The sequence below is a fragment of the Phoca vitulina genome, unplaced genomic scaffold (assembly GCF_004348235.1).
Source record: "Phoca vitulina isolate PV1807 unplaced genomic scaffold, GSC_HSeal_1.0 scaffold72, whole genome shotgun sequence".
NCBI classification, from domain to species: domain Eukaryota; kingdom Metazoa; phylum Chordata; class Mammalia; order Carnivora; family Phocidae; genus Phoca; species Phoca vitulina.
The window spans coordinates 1,481,552-1,501,808 of NW_022589775.1; the positions used below are offsets into that span (position 1 = coordinate 1,481,552).

The 20,257-nt window shown below is 38.6% G+C and overlaps 2 protein-coding genes across 6 annotated transcripts in view; one reads left to right on the top strand and one right to left on the bottom strand.

Annotated features, from left to right (window-relative positions):
• The window catches only part of ATP5PF (ATP synthase peripheral stalk subunit F6), a 9,423-nt gene extending 4,962 nt beyond the window's left edge, over positions 1-4,461 (bottom strand). The window contains exons 1-2 of one of the 3 annotated variants that reach the window (XM_032393287.1): positions 4,351-4,461; positions 505-681 (exon numbers count right to left, since the gene is read on the bottom strand). In XM_032393287.1, coding sequence (XP_032249178.1) covers positions 505-668 — 164 coding nt within the window. In that variant the 5' untranslated portion in view covers positions 669-681; positions 4,351-4,461. The other 2 variants (XM_032393286.1, XM_032393288.1) reach the window with 2 other exon arrangements.
• The window catches only part of GABPA (GA binding protein transcription factor subunit alpha), a 35,243-nt gene continuing 19,329 nt past the window's right edge, over positions 4,344-20,257 (top strand). Inside the window, exons 1-5 of one of the 3 annotated variants that reach the window (XM_032393284.1) lie at positions 4,344-4,432; positions 11,372-11,474; positions 13,773-13,917; positions 17,426-17,510; positions 19,533-19,778. In XM_032393284.1, coding sequence (XP_032249175.1) covers positions 11,398-11,474; positions 13,773-13,917; positions 17,426-17,510; positions 19,533-19,778 — 553 coding nt within the window. In that variant the 5' untranslated portion in view covers positions 4,344-4,432; positions 11,372-11,397. Of the gene's footprint in view, positions 4,433-4,706; positions 4,945-7,631; positions 11,475-13,772; positions 13,918-17,425; positions 17,511-19,532; positions 19,779-20,257 lie in introns of those variants that run through there. The other 2 variants (XM_032393283.1, XM_032393285.1) reach the window with 2 other exon arrangements.

The following is a 20,257-nucleotide window of genomic DNA, read 5'->3' on the forward strand; positions in this document are numbered from 1 at the left end:
AAAAAAGAAAGAAAGAAAGGAAAAAAAAAAATGCTGTGTTCATACATTCCCCCCCCCCAAATCATGATGTCATAGAAGGGCCACTAAATTGAGAGTTAGAATATTTTGACGTTTTTCCTCTGATTAGTTTTATGACTTTGGGCTAATTAATGTCTAAGGGACTTAGTTTTTTCAAATATAGTTCCTAAATGATTTCCAAGATCCCATGTGCTTCTAAGAACTGACTCCACTTTATAATAAATGACATTATAATAATGATATATCTAAAATGACAATAGATTTAATGGAATTCTCCCTTAGAACCCACATAAGGAAAATAAAATTTGGGACTTAAAATCAAGATTTTTATCTTCTTTTAGAGCACCTAATGAACCTCTATGCCAGGGATCAGCTCAGTGAAGATCTTAGACACTTTGAAATACCAAGTAATTTTTACCCCCATCTCAAAACTTACATACTTTGAATATTTATATTTACACCATGGTTGATTATCTACCCACTTACTGTCGCTTAGTTCTGTATTCTCTAATCTTGTCCACGAAGAGTTTCTGTATAGGATCAAGTTCCTTATTAAATGCCACTGCTGTAACACCAATGTTCCTCCTCAAATGAACTGAGACTGCAGACCGAATTAGAGAGGAGAACCTGAAGAGCCTCTGAAGAATCATGGTGATTCTGTTACTGAAAACAAGCACCAGCATGTTAATATACTTTAAAATACATGTAATTGTAAAACACTTCTAAATATATCACATAGTGGGAATCTAACTCCACTAACTGCTACAGAACTCAATCATAAATCATTCCAGAACTCACTGAATGCTAAGAACAGTCACCTGACCAGAGCTCCCTTCCCCTTACCACTCCCCACTGCAAGTTTTTTGCTTCTTAACCAAAAGGCCCTGGGACCTAGGAGCAGTTAGGAACAAATCAGGCCTGTGCGCTGGGTTAAATGCAGAAAGAAAGCAAAAATCTGGGATGAGGTGTTTCTTCTCCATAAACTTAGTCTTGGACCACATGGCATAGTTGAGGTAGGATGTTAGAAAACTGCCCATCCAAGGCAGAAAAGAACACTGGCCCCCAAATTAACGTGCCAGTTTTCCCTGACCCCTCAAAAGGCCAAAAGGGAGCTGAGCAGAGACTGGAGATAATCCTTGCCTCAGCCAGGATTGATAGCCTGGAAGTTTCTACTTCACAGGCCCCACAGCAGGGGAAACTGCTGTCTGTTACAACTGCAGGATTCCAGGCATTCAAGAATAGTGTAACAACCACATCTAAGTCCAAAAGAACCAGCCCAAGGGAGCCCACCAACAAGAGAGAGAATCAAGCAGTACAACCTAATCAATAAAACAGAATGAAAAATAAGGACTTAAAAGACCTCCAAGTCCTCAGACTTCCCAAAACTAAAATACATGATTTTCTAACTAAAACATTTCAGCAGATAAAACAGAAGACAATCTCAGCTGAGACCTCATTTAGTATTGTGAAAGATCAAATGCAAAAAAAAATTCCAAATTACAACAAATACATGCAAACAAGAATTCCAAAAGAAAAGGAATAGATAAGGAAGCCATAATTAGAAGAAATCTCCCTCAGATTAAGAAAGATGCTGTCTATTAAAAAGGGTTTACTCAACCCTATGTTGGATGGGAATAAAAGATTCACACCTATATAGCTTGGTAAAATTCCTGAAAGTGAAAACCTGTCACGCTAACATGATTCCCATGGTGTTCCAAAATTACCTGTTAATAATAATCATTGTCATCCTGACACTGAACTTCTATTAAAGTGCTCAAAGTGTGGTCTGTGGACCAGCAGTGGTATACGAATTATTACTGAAACTTTTATAGCAATTTGACATAGTAATATGTATTTGTTGAATAAATCAGTTTGTATTTGTGTGTCTTCACCCTACTGTCTTTCATCTAATTTTTCCAGTAACTCATTTTTATTGTATTCTTCCAAAGTAGCTGCAAGGGTTGGGGGAAAAAATGGTCCTCTACCACTAAGAGTTTGAGAAGCACCAAGTGAGAAGACTGTAGAGTAGCACAGTGGTTCTTGAGTAGGGGTGGCAGCATCCCCCAAGAGATAGTTGACATTTTTGACATTTTGGTTGTCCTGACTTGGATGTTACTTGCCCCTAGTGAGTAAAGGCCAGGAATATAATAACAATCACAAAAATAATAACCGTCTTCCCACAACAAAGAAAGATCGGGTCCAAAATGTCAATAGTGCTAGGTTGAGAAGCCCTGGACTCGCACATAAAAACCACCAAAAGAAGAGAACAAATTGAGGGTTGATGGAGGGAGGCTGGGTAGGGGGATGGGCTAGATGGGTGATAGTTATTACGGAGGGCACTTGTTATGATGAGTCCTAGGTGTTGTATGTAAGTGATGAAATCACTGAATTCTACTCCTGAAACCAATATTGCACTGTATGTTAACTAGAATTCAAATAAAAACTACCAAAAGAACTCCCATAATAAACAAAATATCCTTCACCTACCAGGATGAAAGCAAACTATCTAAAGAAATTAAATAATTCACCATATATCACGCTTACACCTCATCAGAGAAAAATACTTGAGAAGACTCCAAGCAAACAACAAATAACCTTAAGGTGCTACTTACTATCATTCCCATTTTACATACACAGAAACTAAGGCTTAGAGATTAAGTATGTGGTCCAAGGTTACGCAGTAGAATCTGACTGGACACAGACCTATCTTAAAAAATTGTGCTACTCAAGGTATATTTTCCCTTCTGGAAACATAAGGACATGCTAACAGTAATCAATAAGGTCACCTAACATTTGTTCAGCCCAAAATACTTTGCAAAGCACTGACATATATATTCTCTCTTTGTACTATTAGAGTGATACTGTTAATAATTAGAGGAAAGTGTTCTTATCCCTCCTTCATAGATAATAAAACTATGTCTAAGGAAAGTTATCACACTGCCCATACTCCCACAGTTAATTTGCTCTGACTCTTGCAAAAATTGTGTTATTCCTACTCGGTAAAATCCATTTTCATTTTTTCAATTTCTATCATCTACTTTTTTTTAAGTAAGCTCTACACCCATCGTGGGGCCTGAACTCACCACCAGGAGATGAAGAGTTGCATGCTCAACCCTGAGCCAGCCAGCCACCCCTCTATCATCATCTAAGTATTAATGATTTCCAAATCACGTCTCTAATTTTGGCCTTTTTCCTGAACCCCAAACCCATACAACCAACAGGTCTCTTCCCTTCATAAGTCCTCAAATTCAACTTGTCTAAAAAATGAACACATAATCTCACTATCAAAACTTGTTCCTTCTCTTTTATTCCCTTTTGTTTTTTCACTGATTAACATAGGAGTGTCCACTATCCGTCCACTGTCAGGCCGGAGATACGTTATTACACAACTAGGTGTAAAATACCAAGTGCGGGTTCTCTAACCAAGTACTACGGGGTGCTACGAGAAGGCAACAGCAAGGGTACACTTGCGCAGAGAACCTGTGTTGAGAGGGTGGACGGTTCTCCAGTTTACAGAGATGACCGACCGGCCACAGATTAGTGCTTTCGCCGCCTCTTCCGTGCATATTCCTGAGGTCAATCCACAACCCGCCTAAACCGACCCGTTCTCTTTCTCCCTCCTGGAAACCCTGTTTTGTCCCGCCTGCGAACTTTGACCTCACCCCTAGTTCAAGCACTCCCTTGGCCCCCAGTCAACATCTCGTTTCTTGGCGTTGAGGTGTAGGATTGTGCTGCAAAATGAGAGTGGAAAACAAAGCTGCACTATCAGTATTTTTAGGTGAAATGCAAACTTTTAAGATTACTATCACCTATTTCCCTCATTCCGCCTTAAAGTTGGGCACAATCTCCCGTGCGCCCTGATAGGGCAGGCCTGGCTGCAGACCCGCCCTAAGGGAATGACCTTGAGCTAACCCCAGCTGGGCCGCAGGCCCATGAATCCCTGGCCTCCCTGCCTCCCGTGCCACCCGTTTGCCCTCAGAGCGGGTATTACCAGGCCTGAATACCGAGTCCATCGCAAACTTCAAGGCCTAAAAGCGGCGATGACAACAGTGACCCTGGGCCAGGCGGTGAAGGTGCCCGGGACAGAGGGCTGCTCTATTCTCCTGAAGGACAGAGGTACTAGGCAGCCCAGGCGCCATAAGAAACCCGGAATCTTAAGTCCCAAGAGGCCAAGCTAGTCTAGCTACCCTCCCAGTCACCTTGCACTCAGTCCCGAGCTGCCACAGCCTCCGCGGCCGCCACCGTTCTACTTCCGGCCCTGGCTCCGCCCCCACCCACCCGCCCGCCATCGCAATGCATTATGGGCCGCCGTTTCAGTCGGTTGACACTCACCGGACAGGAAACGTCTCGGAGGCGGTCTGCGACCGGACGGCTCTAGGTGAGACAGAAGCCAAACAGGAGGAGGAAGTAGAGGGTAAGTGCTTCCGGGTCCCTTGGCGAAGCCTCCGCCATCTTTCCTTCGCCTAACTTGACCTGCTGTCTTTTTAGCTCCTGGAATCTTTCATGTGTACGCATGCGCACTTTGACTGGCCTTTTCCCTAGTTCAATCCTCCTGGACCCAAGTCAGCATCCTGTTCTTTGGGGTTGTTGAGGAGTATGATTATGACCGGAAAGTCACAGTGTAAAACAAAGCCGGATTGGGGCGTTGGGCTCCCGTGTGCCTCGTGAGCCTCCGTTGCCTCGGGCGTTCGTTTCGCGCAACCTGCTGGGAGTTGTAGTCCCGGACCCGGGGGTGCCTGGGAGGCGGGAGGGGGGGTTGGAGTTTCTCAGCGCCGATTCCGCGGGAAGGGCCCAGGGGCCTCACACTTCGAATCGCGGGAGCTGCGGGTCTTACTGGGAGAGACGCTGCACGTGGAGCCCGCGCCCCTGCTGTTCTCAGCCGGCTCTGGAGCGCGGGTGGGGGCCACGGGGCCGATTCCGGAGCGGGTGAGTGCGGCCGCGGGGGAGGAAGGGAGCGCGGGCCCGCGCGGGCCGGCCTCGTTCCGGGGCCTTCTCACCCACAGCGGCCCCCCCGCGGCCGCCTCTGTGTTTTGTTTCCGCTGGTCCCCGGCGCTGTGACTCCCATTTCCGTTCGTGGAGACTTGAGGGAGCCGGGTGGGGAGGGGCGGGTGAGGCAGTGCGGGGAGCGGAGGGGAGGGGCGCGCGGCGCGGGGCCCTGGGAAGCCGCGCGCCCGCGGGCCCCGGGCCGCCCGTGTCACCCTTCGCTTCTCCCTTCCTTTGCTGTCCCCTCCTCGCCTGTCCGCCGTCCGCGGCGGTCTGCAGTCGCCGCGGTCGGGATGAGATCCTGACGCCCCCGGGATTTCAGAGGAATGTGCAAAACCAGTCTCCTCGCCAACTCAGCGTTGCGCTCTCACTTCATCTCAGTCTTTCTAGAACTGCCCCACAGTTGCATCAAAGCCATTTATTAATGTATATGGTGTCAGTAGGGGTTTATTTTAGAAACGAGGAAGTAAGAGAAGGGGAAAACGATGGGTTAATGTAGCTTGCCAACATTTTTAGTATTTTGTGTACTGGAAGATAAGTCGTTTGTGCGTGTTTGCAGTGTATTTAGTGATCCTAGTTTGATTAGGTTAATAGCAAGGAGAACAGTGCCTAATATTGCCTTGCAAGATGATGAGTAGTGATTTAGAAATAGTGTCCACTTCATAAATAGTTTTCCACTAACGAATTCTACTAGCAGGAATTCCAGGTCTGACTCATGGGAGGAGCAAAGATTTAGAAAGGTTCCCAGCAGCAAAGAGCTGGGCAGGGATAACATTCTAGGTACTGTGTTGTCTTAAGCTTAAGAAGAAATTGGTCAGCTCTTTAGGAGCAACGTTAGGGGAATAACCTGTCTGTCTCGGAGTTTTGATCCAGGTTTTCCAAGCTTTTTTTTTTTTTTAAGACATATTCTGACACTAGGTGGACATAAGGCATTTTTACCTGAATTGCATATATGCGTGCCATGAGGGATATATAGTGAAGTAACCAAATAAGGAGCTAAATGTTAAATTGAGGTGAGTTATGAGACCATGGGGAGGCTGGATACTAAATTAAAACTGTTGTGTTAAATCTCTCTCCAACTTTTATTTATAAAACTTCAAATCCACATGGAAAACAAATTATATGGTGAAAATTCCCGGGGCGGGGGTGGGGCAGGTGGTCACCAAGTGTTAATCTTTCTCCACACTTGCTTTCTCACTCTACACACACAGATCTATGTGCTTTATTTTTTCTTAACTGTTGATTTTATTTTTAAAAACAAAAATGTACTTCAATTTCTTGTGATATTTAAAAGTATTTGTTATCTTGGGAAAATGTGCTGTCAGTCTTGCAGGTACTCCCATACTATACTTAAGTTTAGGAATCCTATATTTTCCTTCATTGGGCAAAGTTGTCCTAACTTATGTAAACTAATAATGCATTCCAATGAAGAAATACAATCCTCAAATTTGTCTGTGGCTCCAAAAGAGAATGTTATAAACATAACTGTATTTTAAAGAAAACTAGCCTTTCTAGGAATTTTTAGTTAATTTGTATGCATTTTGTGAAGTGTTGTGAACCTCAGGTTAGATTTAATCTAGGAGAAACCAGGGCATCGGGGCAGCCCTTAGGTGAAGAGGCTCCATTTTCTTAGGTTATTGACATAGAATTCTGGAAAATTGGTTCCAGAAAAAAAGCTAAGACCCACTCTGATACCAAAGATTTGGATTTTGGATAATTTCCCAGACCTCTCCACTGCTTCTCTAGACTAGATTTAGAGTGAGAGAGAAAGATGAATTTAGAGACCATGAGTAACGTGATTTTTCCCAAAAGTATGTACGGCTCATATTTTGCTTTATTGGGCACCTTGTGGGCAACTAATCTGTAACTTTTTTTGGAAGATCACAGGATAAATTTCTTTTATTTATTTATTTTTATTTTTTTTAAAGATTTTATTTATTTGACAGAGAGAGAGATAGCGAGAGCAGGAACACAAGCAGGGGGAGTGGGAGAGGGAGAAGCAGGCTTCCCGCCGAGCAGGGAGCCCGATGTGGGACTCGATCCCGGGATCCCGGGATCATGACCTGAGCCGAAGGCAGACGCTTAACGACTGAGCCACCCAGGCGCCCGATAAATTTCTTTTAAACAACTCCCATGTTTTAGTGCTTGTATTAAGTCCAGTTACGGTTATCCCTGCTGAGAAGCCTATGGGGCCATTTCTCAGCTTCTGGTTACTTCCTCATTTCTATTTTTCCATAGTTCCCAGAAATTTCAGTTGTTTTCTAATATTTCTTTTTTTAAATTGGCTATGGAGGGGCGCCTGGCTGGCTCAGTTGGTAGAGCGTGCGACTCTTGATCTGAGGGTCATGAGTTCAAGCCCCAGGTTGGGCGTGGAGCCTACTTAATTAAAAAATAATAAGTAAATAATGGAGGTAAGAGTGGATGATGAGTGTAAGGCCTGAAAATAAAACATAAGTGATCTTTCTTTTTCTTAAAGATTTATTTATTTATTTTAGAGAAAGAGCGGGGGGGGGGGGCAGTCAGGCAGAAGGAGCAAGAGAATCCACAGACTCTTCACTGAGCTAGAGCCCGCTGTGAGGCTCGATCCCAGGACCCTGAGATCATGACCTGAGCGGAAACCAACAGTCGGCCACCCAACCAACTGAGCCACCCAGATTCCCCATAAGTAATCTTTTTAAGTGTTGTTCTGCTCTAAACCTTATTTTGTTTCTCCCTTTTCCTATAGGGAATAATTTTTATGATTGTGTGTGTATACATTATTTTTTTGTTTCTACCTGCTAATAAAGTTTCCTAGCATGTGCTGCTTTCTTACCATGGAACTCATACTGGCTTCTTCTTCCAGCTATCACCAACAAAGCTATCCTGAACATCCTATTATCATTCAGTGTGAAAATATCTGTAATGCTTATCTAAGGGCAATATTGCTGGGTCATAAATACAGGCATACTTGAGCAAGTGCTGCTAGATTTTTTTTCCGAAATAGCCACACCCCTGTCTGTACCCCATCACTAGCGGCAGAGGATTTTTACATCCTCACATCCCTACTAACTCTTCTGTAGTCAAATTTCTAATTTTTTCTATACACACATCAACACACACGGTATAGAGTTATTTGTTTTAAATTGCATTTTGGGGGGTGATTTGAATTTGAGCATTTCTTCATATCCTTGGCTGTTTTGCTTTTCTATCATGTGAATTTCCTTTTCCTATGCTTTACTTTTGTAATATGTCCTGACTTTTTTGAGGTTATCAACTTGCAGGAATTTGTAGTCTAATATTCCAGTTATTATTCCCTTGTCACTTTTGAATATTGGAAATATATTTTTCCACTCTGTAGCCTGTCTATTGAACATAGATCTTAATTTTTATGTAATGAAATCCATCAGTTTTTGTCCTTGGAGTTTATATGTTTGGAATTTTATTCAAGAAATCCTTTTCTATCCTTAGACTGCAAAAAAATTCCCCACCATTTTCTTCTATTAGCTTTATAGTTTTACCTTTCATGCTTAAGCCTTGAAGGCATCTGGAGCCAATTTTATCTGATGTGTAATAGCACTTATAGCTTTTATTTTTTCAACACATATTAATGGAATTCCAACTAAGGTAAGGCTCCATTTTAAGTACTTTGTATACATCTATAAACAAATACACTTAAGTTGTCCTGTAAGGTAGGTCCCTACTGGGTCATCAGTTGTTTTGCAGTAGTTCTCAGTATGAATTCCACAATTTTATACATAGCATCAGTTAAGGGATAGGCTTTACTGGGGAAAGGGAAGATTTAAATAGTCCAAAGTCAACAAGAAAAGTCCTTAATCCTTTCATCATCCAAAATAAAAGTCTGCTGGGGCCTAGGCAGCCTGCTGCGTGTGCATGTTGTGTATCCACCCCCATCCCCTTATTGTTCTTCCTTTTTATAGGGCAGGTGTGAGAGCAACCTTGATAATGTGGGGAAAATCTGACCATTTTATACCAGACAGTCTAGATTTAGGTGCCAGCTGTTTAGAGACTAACTTGTCAGAAAACCTGCTCCTCAGCTGCTGGAGACTGTGGGACCTAAGGAGAGTTACAGCCCTTCTAAAGTGGGAAAGAAGATAGTTTTCTAGTACTACTGTGTGACAAATTACTATACATTTAGTGGCTTAAATATACCATCAATTAATTATATACAGTTCTGGAAATCAAGTGTGAAATGGGTCTTTCTGGCCTAAAATCAGATATTAGCAGAACTGTGTTTCTTCTAGAGGTTCTAGGAAAGAATTTTCTTTTTTCAGCTTCTAGAGGTTGCCTGTGTTCTTGGCTTGTGGCTCCTTCCCTCCATCTTCAAAGCCAGTCACAGCCAGTTAAATCTTTCTAGCTTTGAATCACTCTGGATCTCTTCAGATCCCTCTTCCATTTTTAAGGACTCTTGTGATTTTTGTTGGATCCAACTAGATAACCCTGGATAATCTCTATTTTAAGATCGGCTGGTTAGTAACCCTAATTGCCCTCTGCCATGTAACTTCATACATTCACAAGTTTTGGGTTATTGTGCCTTCCAGAGAGTTTGGTCCCTAGAGAAATTGAGACCTGTCAAAACTCCTCCTATTTCAGGAAGCTGGCAAAGTCCGTAATCTAGACAAAACAATTTTAAGTTCCTGAAGTCACTCTTGGACAATTTGGGTCTTTGTGCTTTGATGATAATAGAACAGAGGAAAAAAGATAATGAATGCAGAAATTAATGATAAAGTATGTTAGAGGGACAGGTGCTGTGGACAAGAAAAGAATAAACGGGTAAAGAGGAGGCCGATTACAGAATTAAATGGGGTGGTCAGGGTATATATACCTCACTGGGAAAAGGAGATTTGAGCAGACATCAAAGAGGTGAGGGATTTAGCCAGGAGGACAGCTGAGGGAAGTAGGTGCCAGGCAGACCCATCAGCAAGACCAGAGGCTTGGCAGGAAGATGCAAGGACTAGCAAGGAGGCTGGTGTAGGAGTGGAAGTCAGGGCAGTAATGGGTTGGGGGATAGATCTCTTAGGGCCTTGCTGGCCACTGTGAAGTCTTTAGATATTACTGTGACTGATAATAATCAAAAGAGCACTATGCTGTAACTTCAGTTTTAAAAAGGATCGCACTGGCTGTTCTATTGACTGAGAATGGACTGTAGTGGGGACAAAGGCACAGAAATAGGAAAACCTGTTAGCGGAGACTGTGGCAGTATTCCAGGTTAGAGACAGTGGTGGTTCTTGCAATATAGAGCCTATCTTTGAACAAACCACAGTTCAGCCTCACCTAGAATGATGTGTAGTTAGGTTGTTGCACCTAAGGTATGACATGGAGCCACATGCAGCCGAGCCTCACTAGCCTCTGGAGAGTTTTCATATGAGGGTAGACTCAAGATGGTTCTGTTGTAAAGATTATAAAGCATTTAAATGCTTGTGCCTGGTGCTCAGGAAATAGTGATTATTATTATTAGGAATGAATATTGGAAGTCTTCATTTTGTCAAATCTTGTAAGTGGGAGACTCCTTTGCAAATAATAGAATACCAGATATAAGTCAAAGAGTCAGAGGCACTTAGAAAACTCTACTCTGGACTGAGGCAATATATGGAGTCTAAAGACAAATTCATTGACCAACAACGAGAAGGAACAACCTGGAACTTAACAGCATTAATACCTCAGGAATGGCCACAAAGAAATTCCAATATACACAGCTGTTTTTTGCATTACTTAGTATTTTAAAAATTGTAATGATTTTGTATCAATGGTAGTTTAAAGCAGCAGGTAATTTTACATGAGAGAATCAAAAACTGAAATTACTGGTTTAAAATATATAAAACTACATCTAAAAAGTCAAAAAAATTCTAATGTGTAATCAGGGCAATAATAAGCATATCTATAATTTGTTACTTTATTTTGCTGTTTTAAAATATTGTGCTGCCTTTATAAGATGTAATTTGTAACAAATACTAGCTCTGATTAACTTTATGTCACTTTATTATTACAATGCTTTGCAGTAAATTTTGCTACTAAAATACAGCTTTTAGCTGAACAACTATAATTCATCTCCGTGTTAATTTTTAAGGTGCAGGTTTGAATTCATTATTAAGACCGAGTTGCTGTAAAGAATTGACATACCTTTCACTTGATTTTGAAGTAACTCATTGACTTAGAATTTGGGCCAGAAAATATCCCAGTAAATACAATGAAATGATGAAAAAGTCATGTTAGGTTAATGTAAATATCATTTGTGGATTTTCTTTTATATGTAAGATTACTTCCTCTTCTGCTTACCTAACTCTGATTTTATTTAAATTGGATTTCTGCTTTTTGTATAGCATTGCTGTTTGTTCAGATAATTTCAAAATGTCCTAAGTTTTAACTCTTGCAGGACTGAGCTTTTGAAATACTCCAACCATGACTAAAAGAGAAGCAGAGGAGCTGATAGAAATTGAGATTGATGGGACAGAGAAACCAGAGTGCACAGAAGAAAGGTTGGGTTTTCTTCTGCATTTACCACTTTTTATAATTATCAGCCTAACTACTTAAAATTAAGAATCAAGTCATAGTTTTGGGGAGACTTTTTTTTTTTCAACTGACCTCAGCATTTTGTGGGATAATGTATTGCTTTTTTACCTTTGACTTAATTGCTTTGTAGCTGGGAGGGAAAGACCATTTTAAAGTAAAGGTAGTAATAAATATAGCTGATAATGATGAAGCAATTGATTGTGATGGTTCTTTCCACTAGGGCACGGTTTGATTCTTTTTCTTTTCCTCAGTGCTGGTTACTTTTATTTCAGAAAGAGTTTAATTCACAAACTGAAATAACTTAACAAATATCTATAAGTAACTGCTATAAACTAGTAGCTGTCAGGAATATATGAATAAGTGAGACAGTAACCTGTTCTTACAGAGGCCACATTGTATTTGAGGAGGCATACAGGTATATGGATAATTACGTGCACAGTACTAAGTATATAGTGCAGTGAAAGGTGTTAGTTTTGGGGATAGTAATGGACTGTTACTCCATTAAAGAGGTAGAGCGGTGGTAATGAGTTCAGAATCCAGGGACACAGTCTGGGTAAAAGATTTGAGAGTCAGGAAGAAGCTTGAGGAAGATGATGGCTAGTGGTCCTTATGTTTCTCTATAAAGCAGGAGATGAGATAATATGTTGAAAGTAAAAGGAACTAAAGAGTAATAGCGGACTTCTGTGGAATAAATGAAGGTTTAGAACAACTCTGTTGAATGGACAGAATCACTAAGGTTGCCAGGGATGCTGAGTGTTGAGAGTCGAGCTGAGATTTAAAACCTTAAATTTTTAATAGAGCTTTTCAACATGTTTGAGTATGCTCTTTTCTCCTCTCAATTATCAGATACATATATGTATGTGTGCATGTGTGTTTATACATACATATGTGGATATATTTATTTTTATGTATACACGAATGGCCCACATATCCTAAAGTGTTTACTGTTTGGCCCTTTACAGAAAATCTTTGCAGATGCCTCATGTAAGAAATTGATAGTTACTATGTTAAGCTGGGGAGTAGCCGTAAAGGAGCATATGCTGCTATGAAGCTGCACTACATAGTTGTTGTGCAGGAATTTAGGTCCAGTGATGTGAGATCATCCAGTTTTTAGGGAGAAATTCAGATTTTTGCATGAAGTTTCCCAGGGTTTAAATGGTGACAGCAAAATATTTAAACATTTTTTAAATGTTGAGCTCACATAAAATAGGTCTTTACCAATCTATCTTAAAGTGACATTTCTTTTAAAGAATGATTGTTACAGAAAAAGAAAATTACAGCCTATTTTACTATCGCTAAAGAATTTGGTAGAAATACTTAGCCAAAAGACCCAATTAATTTACCTTAACAAAAATAATAGTAATAATAGTTTACTATCATTTAAAAATAATCTTTGTTTTAATGAATGGTCTACTATAAACTTTTAAAGTATTAGAAGAAATTTAGGCTATATACATTTATTGAATATGATGCATATATCGCATTATACTTGGAATTTATGTGAAAATGGAACTTGACAAATTTTTAAATACATGATGCTGTCTTTGACAACTACAAATGAGAATTAAATCATATTAAAAGTAAACGTGTGAAACTTAATTGAATTCCATATTCACCGATTTATATATGTTATTTGATGTCTGTTTTCTCTTTGACTTCATATAAGGATTTGAAAAAAAGAATTATTTGCCAAAGATTTTACCCTCAAGGCACTCATGATTTCATAGAATTCAAAGTATGAAATAACAATATAAAAGAACTTCAGAGTTTTAAAGCAGGAATGTATTTTTTTTAATGTGGAATTATACTGATTATAACCAGTAGATCTCATATTAAATTAAATGGAAAGTATTTTATATAACTTATATTTTCATGCCTTATTATGTACATTTATTTATGTTGGGAAAGGAAATTGACTAGTAGAGATGGCATACAAATTTTGAGGGGACTTTTAGTTTCCATTCTAAAATTTTTCAAAATAAGTTGAAAATGTAATATTTTTATTTCCCTGTAAATATTGTATATGCAATATTTATATGTATATATATACACTTAGCTACATATATATATATATAAGGAGATTCATTTGCAGGGGTGCTTTAAATTTCATGCTAGCGTTTCTCTGCAATTTAGTATTCAGTTTGGCAACACTAGTTGGTGATAAGCCTACCACTATGAATAGTGTCTATGCAGAAATGAGTTTCGAAAACCAGACTTTAATATCCAGGATAGAAATATTTGTTAACCATTATATCCTTTATTAGTATTGTAGAACAAGCCTACACCCCAGCTGAATGTGTAAGCCAGGCTATAGACATCAATGAGCCAATAGGCAATTTAAAGAAACTACTAGAACCAAGACTACAGTGTTCTTTGGATGCTCATGAAATTTGCCTGCAAGATATCCAGGTAATTTTTTTTCTTTTGAGATTTATATTTCAGCATTTAAGTCTGCATTGGAATTTTTTTTTTTTTAAGATTTTATTTTTAAGTAATCTCTACACCTGACGTGGGGCTGGAACTTACAACCCCCAGGGCAAGAGTCACATGCTCGACCAGCTGAGCCAGCCAGGCACCCAGAAATATTTTTTTGTTAGCCTTTTATCTCTATAGCTGTAGTCTTTATAACTAAATTTGACCTGTATTACAAAATTTAAGCATTTAAAAATAAAAGTTCTTCCAGCAAAATTCCCTCCATTTAAAATTGTATCTAAAAGATTGAGTACTAGCGGCAGCTGGGTGGCTCAGTGGGTTAAGCGTCCGACTCTTGATCTCAGCTCAGGTCTTGATCTCAGGGTCATGAGTTCAAGCCCTGCATCAGGCTCCACACTGGGTGTGTAGCCTACTTAGAAAAAAAATCTTGAGTACTAAATTAAACATTTGCTTTTTACTTTGACAAATACGAAATAAGTTTAAATAAATGTGAATCAGAGCCTAAACATAAAGTAGTGAGAAGCACATTGACTTTGGAACTTGGAAGTGTGTCCTCCTCACACTTCATTCCTAACTAGCTTTTAGCTTCGTTGTGCACCAGTGAATTTTGGATAAGAACTTAAACACCAGTGTATACATTTCTTGGAGTTTATTGCAATAGGATTTTACCTGTGGTAGTATTTTAATAATATACTATGTTTACAGCATATTCATAGTCATGTTTTATAGTATTCTTTCAAGAAAGGTAGTATTTTCATGTATAAAAAGTAGCTTAGATAGAATTGCTCAAAGAATTTCTCTAGACCTTTCTTGAACATATGAGTAAGTACTAGAGTTTATACTGTTTTTTTATCCTAACTTATACAAATACATATTGTGTCTTCTTTTGGATTGTTTGGTTTTCATGCTCTTTACTTCTCCCCTTTGCCTGCCTTGTGATATAGCTATTCCATATGTTACAGGATTTTTGCCTTAGTTTTTTAAAAATTAAAATCATCATATATGTATTATTTTTAAATAAGATTTTGATGTAGAATAAGTTGAAATGTTTTGATGAAATTTGTGCCTTTCAGTTTCCACTCAACCATATTTTTATCTTTTCCTTTCAGTAAATCTAGTAAATGTTGGGGGGTCGGGGGAGGCGAGGATATCGTTCTTCTAAAATTAAATAATGTATGTGGGTCTAATATTATTAATAATTTTATGATTTAAAATTTTTCTTCTCTCAGGGAGAGAATAAATTAGCACAATCTTTGGAAGGTAATCTGGTATTTAGTGTCTATTAATTTTAAATGTGAAATATCTAGTAGTTCACCTCAATAAATTGTTCTTAGAGAAATCCTCACCTAGGTGAGCAAAGTTGTACATCTGAGATGTTCATTGCATGGTTGTGCAGAAACTGAAAATAACTCAAATGTTCCAAAAACATGGAGTTAGAGAAATAACTTCTGTAGATTGGTATCTAAGGCAGCCATGACAAATTGGTGAACCGGAGCTGTAGGGGCAGTTTACCTTGAACGAAAGAATATTTGCAGAACACTGCTACATTATCTCATTTAATATTCACATTAGTCTTTGAAATCAGCATATTCTTAATTACATTCTGCAGATGTAGAACTGAGATTTATAGATAAATAATTTGCCCAATGCACAGGTACAAAGAGGTACATTGGAATTTGAACCCAGGCCTGTGTGACTTCAAAACTCTTTCTTCAGTTGTTCGAGGCAGACTTCTAAGAAAGTCAACTCGGCATCACTGAGGCTTCACCTGACTTTCTTACATGTAAAGTGAAGAGAGATCTGGACTTGATCTCTTACTTGCCTTTCAGCTCTAACATTTGTTGCTTTTCTTAGCATACCTGATCTACCCAAAATGAAAATACTACTTGCGAAGTACTCAACGCATCATAAGTTCTCAGTAAATATTAGTGGAATAAATAGAAATAGCATAGCTCGTTGTATCACAGAATTCCAAGCTAGCCTAGGATGTAAAGCATTTTGCGGTCTTCCCTGTCTCCCTTCCTCTCCTCAAAAAGAATGTGAGATTAACAACAACTCTTCTTCACGTCAATTAACCACATGCACTTGGAGTCAGAATGCTTGCTGCTTGTGGTGATGCTTTTGTATTTTCATATGAGTGCTGACTTGAAAGCCGATGGAAAGTAGCGGGGTTGTGCTAATTTGAGGAGTATGTGAACTAGCTGGTATATTCAGTACTACCTGAGAGTTCACTTCCAGAGTTCCACATGCTGTAGCTTCAAGTAGATCATACCAGTGTCTGTTACAGAGAGGAGAAATCTTGATATTAGGAGAGTTTGTAACAAAGCATCAGGCCTACTTCTTTTAAGTAGTAAAACTACCATGTTTGACCTATCTTTCTGCATGGTTATGCAGTTTGTCTTATCCCTGTTGTTAAACCTAAAGTCATTTAAGATTTAGGTTTTTTTTTTTTTGGTTGTTTTTTTTTAAAGATTTTATTTATTTGACAGAGACAAAGCGAGAGAGGGAACACAAGCAGGGGGAGTGGGAGAGGGAGAAGCAGGCTTCCCAGTGAGCAGGGAGCCCAATGTGGGGCTCGATCCCAGGACCCTGGGATCATGACCTGAGCTGAAGGCAGACGCTTAACAACTGAGCCACCTAGGCGCCCCTAAGATTTTAGGTTTTATATGACATTTTTAATATTAGAAAACATGTTTGTACCATGATTACAATATTGACTGAATTCTTGGGAATGGGAGTGGGTGGAGCTTTGTACCTCCCGCTGCGTGAAATGCAGACGCAGATATATACATTATTCAAGATAATTGCAATGCAAGTCTACTTTTAAAATGGTGACAGACAATGTCTAAAAGTGTCATCAGGTTGCTGTTGTGTGAAATGCATTCACTGTAAGGGAGATATGGAGGATAAAAACACTGATACTAAAAAAAAAAAATATACTGAAAAGATAGAGGATTATGATTGAAGATATCAAAGCTAGGTTAAGTAGTAAGGTCATAAGTCCTTTAACTTTTTTAACTTCATTACAAGAGATTTAGAGTTAACCTTGATCTTAAATGTGTGGCATGGTTAGGTTATAAGGGGGACATGGCAAAAATTATGTTAATAGATTTATATAAATCTCCCCACTAATTAAACACCCTTGCTTATTCATGACAGATAAATTGCATTATCTTCTGCTTAAAATAGATTTATAGAATAAACAGTTGCCTTTTGGCATTATTTAAAATCCTAGACTCCAGAGCTAGAGAAAACCACCACCTCAAATAAATCTGGTTAATTTATGTTGTCCTTAGTTACTACCACAGTGGTTAAAATATGTTTAGTTTTGGCAAAGAATTATAAGATATGACAACTTGGATAATTAGATGTGTTCTTATAATTTCATTAGTATGCCTCAGTAATTAAGTCTTGTTTGGTACATCCATTTGTATTAAACCTGATGACTAAACCAAAGTAATCTTAATCATTTTCTCATGTTTAGCTGGATCCAGAACGAAGTTTATTTGACCAAGGAGTAAAAACAGATGGAACTGTACAACTTAGTGTACAGGTAATTTCTTACCAAGGTAAGCAACTTTTATAGTTACTTAAAAGTTTAGCTCATGTTTTTTAAAATACGGGAGAACTCAGTTTTACAAGGTCAGGGTGTTTTAGGTGGTTGTCTAAATTACTTAATGTGATGTAGCCAAACACTCATGCTTTTGGTTTAATAATTATATCTGTCAGGGTGAAGCAGGTAGTATAACGTATTCTTTTTTTTCTTTCTTTTTTTTTTTAAGTATAACATATTCTAACTAGTTTTTTCAGGGAAGGATATATTGTAAGGTAGAAAGAGCTGGAAGAGCAGGTTCTGGTTGACTTTCTCAGAATGCCTTAGCCACACTGCAGAACTGGATTGCCAAGGAAGCTGTTGCCCTGCCATGATCTGGAAAATGCCAGATCTGAAAGCCACCATTATAGCTGTCAACTTAGAACCCCTCTGCCTTCGCAGTGATCACACTAGCCAAAAAATGGGTTCCATGTGCCTACTTGTCCTTTCTTAACTTGTTTCCAGATAGAAGGCTTATGCCAGTGATTCTAGAGCCAGAATCCCAACTGGAACCCTCGCCACAAGGAAATCTATTCCCTACAGTTTAGCACAGAGAGAGGAATTTGCAAAAGATGTTGAGTGACTCAGTCAGCCATATCCATCACAGTATTTTACTAATCCTGTGTAAGTACAAAAGTTAGAAAATTAGGAAACCATATTTGGTAGGTTGAATTTTAGTTTTTGTGGCTTGTTAGGTGTTCTGACCAGAGTTTTACACTAATTTTAATGTTTGAACATATTATATTGCTTACAGTTGCATTTCACAAATCATACTTCTCTCAAACTATAAAAATGGTAGTTATCCCCTTCCGATCTACAATTTCCCCAGTACTATCATTGACAATAAGAAAGAAATTCTTTGTTTTATCTTTAAAAGCCTAGTCACCTCTCAGTGTAAGTGGATTTGGGAAGAGCTGACTTGTTGAAATCTGAGTGGAGGGTTAGGGAATAAATCTTAGAGAAAAAATTTTTTTAAAGTTAGTTATTTTTCTCATGCATATTTGAAAAAGTGACTTATCTTTATACCATATAATGAATGATAGCAATCATTTTATTACAGAGTTGGTTTTCAGGGAGGATTGAAGTTGAGTTTTAATCTTTCAGATACACTTTGATTAAATTTGATGCAGATTGTAACAGAATCAATGACCGAACAGTGGCTGTTAAGTAATGATGATGGTTTTTTAGAGCTGTCATTGTAACAGAAGTATCTGAGATGGTTTTATGAAGAGCTAGTTTATTTGTTTTGAATATCTTAAGAATTTTGGTTTTTTTTTTTTCATTCAACTGAAAATGGAAATCAGAAGTTAATAATGTGAACTTAATTTTACAAACTCAGTGCCTATTCATTTTTAAACATGTACTTTGACCTTTGAAAAGAAAAGCAATCAGTAAATAATTTTAATTTGCTTAGAAGGACTTTTAAAAATTCTGCAGGTGGGTAGCTACTCATTTATACTTTCCTTAGTCTAGTGTTTATTTTCTAATCCATATTGGTACTTTTTTTCTGATAAATGTTTATATGTAGCTGTGTGTGGTGGTGGTGGTGGTGGTGGTGGTGTTTTTATATCCTTTTAGACTTACAGAGAAGTTGCAAGAGTAGAAAGAGAACTCCTGGATGTCCTTTACTCAGATTCTCCAAATGTTAACTTTTATTACATTTGCTTTATTCTCCATCCACCCGTCCCCACATTATTTTTTTTTTTGCCCAGTTGAAGAATAAGTTGCAGACATGATTTCCTTCTATCCCTAAATGCATCAGTGTATGTGTTTTATAAAAACAAGGAATTCTTTTATATGACATTACAGTTATCAAAATCAGGGAATTAATATTAATACAATACTGTTATCTACTGAAGTTCTAGTGAATAATTGTATTTGTGTCTAAAAGGGAGCATTTGCTCTACCATTTGAGAACATATAAACTAAGCTAAATTTTATTTTTTAGTGACTTTTGTGTTTTCATTTAAATTTACTTTTTTTTTTTCCCACTCTTAAGGAATTGAACCTAAGCTAAACATCCTTGAAATTGTTAAACCTGCGGAAACAGTTGAAGTAGTCATTGATCCAGATGCCCATCATGCTGAAGCAGAAGCACATCTTGTTGAGGAGGCTCAAGTAATAACTCTTGATGGCACAAAACACATTACAACTATTTCAGACGAAACCTCAGAGCAAGTGACAAGATGGGCTGCCGCTCTGGAAGGTTATAGGAAAGAGCAGGAACGCCTTGGGATACCTTATGGTAATAAAATACTTAATTACATGTTAGTAGAATAATAAGAATTAAACTTGACATAGAAGACACTAGGGTGAGTAAGTTATAATCTATTTTAAATGAAAAATTTTTAGGAAGAATGTTGATTTTCTGTATCTCTCTTTTTATCCCCTTTGGACAAGTACTGTCCCAGGTGCTAGGAATACAAAGAAATTAAAAAAAAAAAAAATTCTGTCTTTAGGGTGTTCATAGTGGAGTTGAAGAGAGAGAAGATAAATGAAAAGAGAGAATTACCATTAAAAGTAGCATGTTTTTAAGCTGTCAGTAACTTATATAAAGGGAATATGCTATTAGGATCTCAAAGAGATCGGGGCACCTGGGTGGCTCAGTCAGTTGAGCATCCGACTTTTGACCTTTGCTCAGGTCATGATCTCAGGGTCCTGGGATCAAGCCCCAAGTCGGGCTCCATGCCTCAGCGTGGAGTCTGCTGCTCTCCCTCTTCCTCT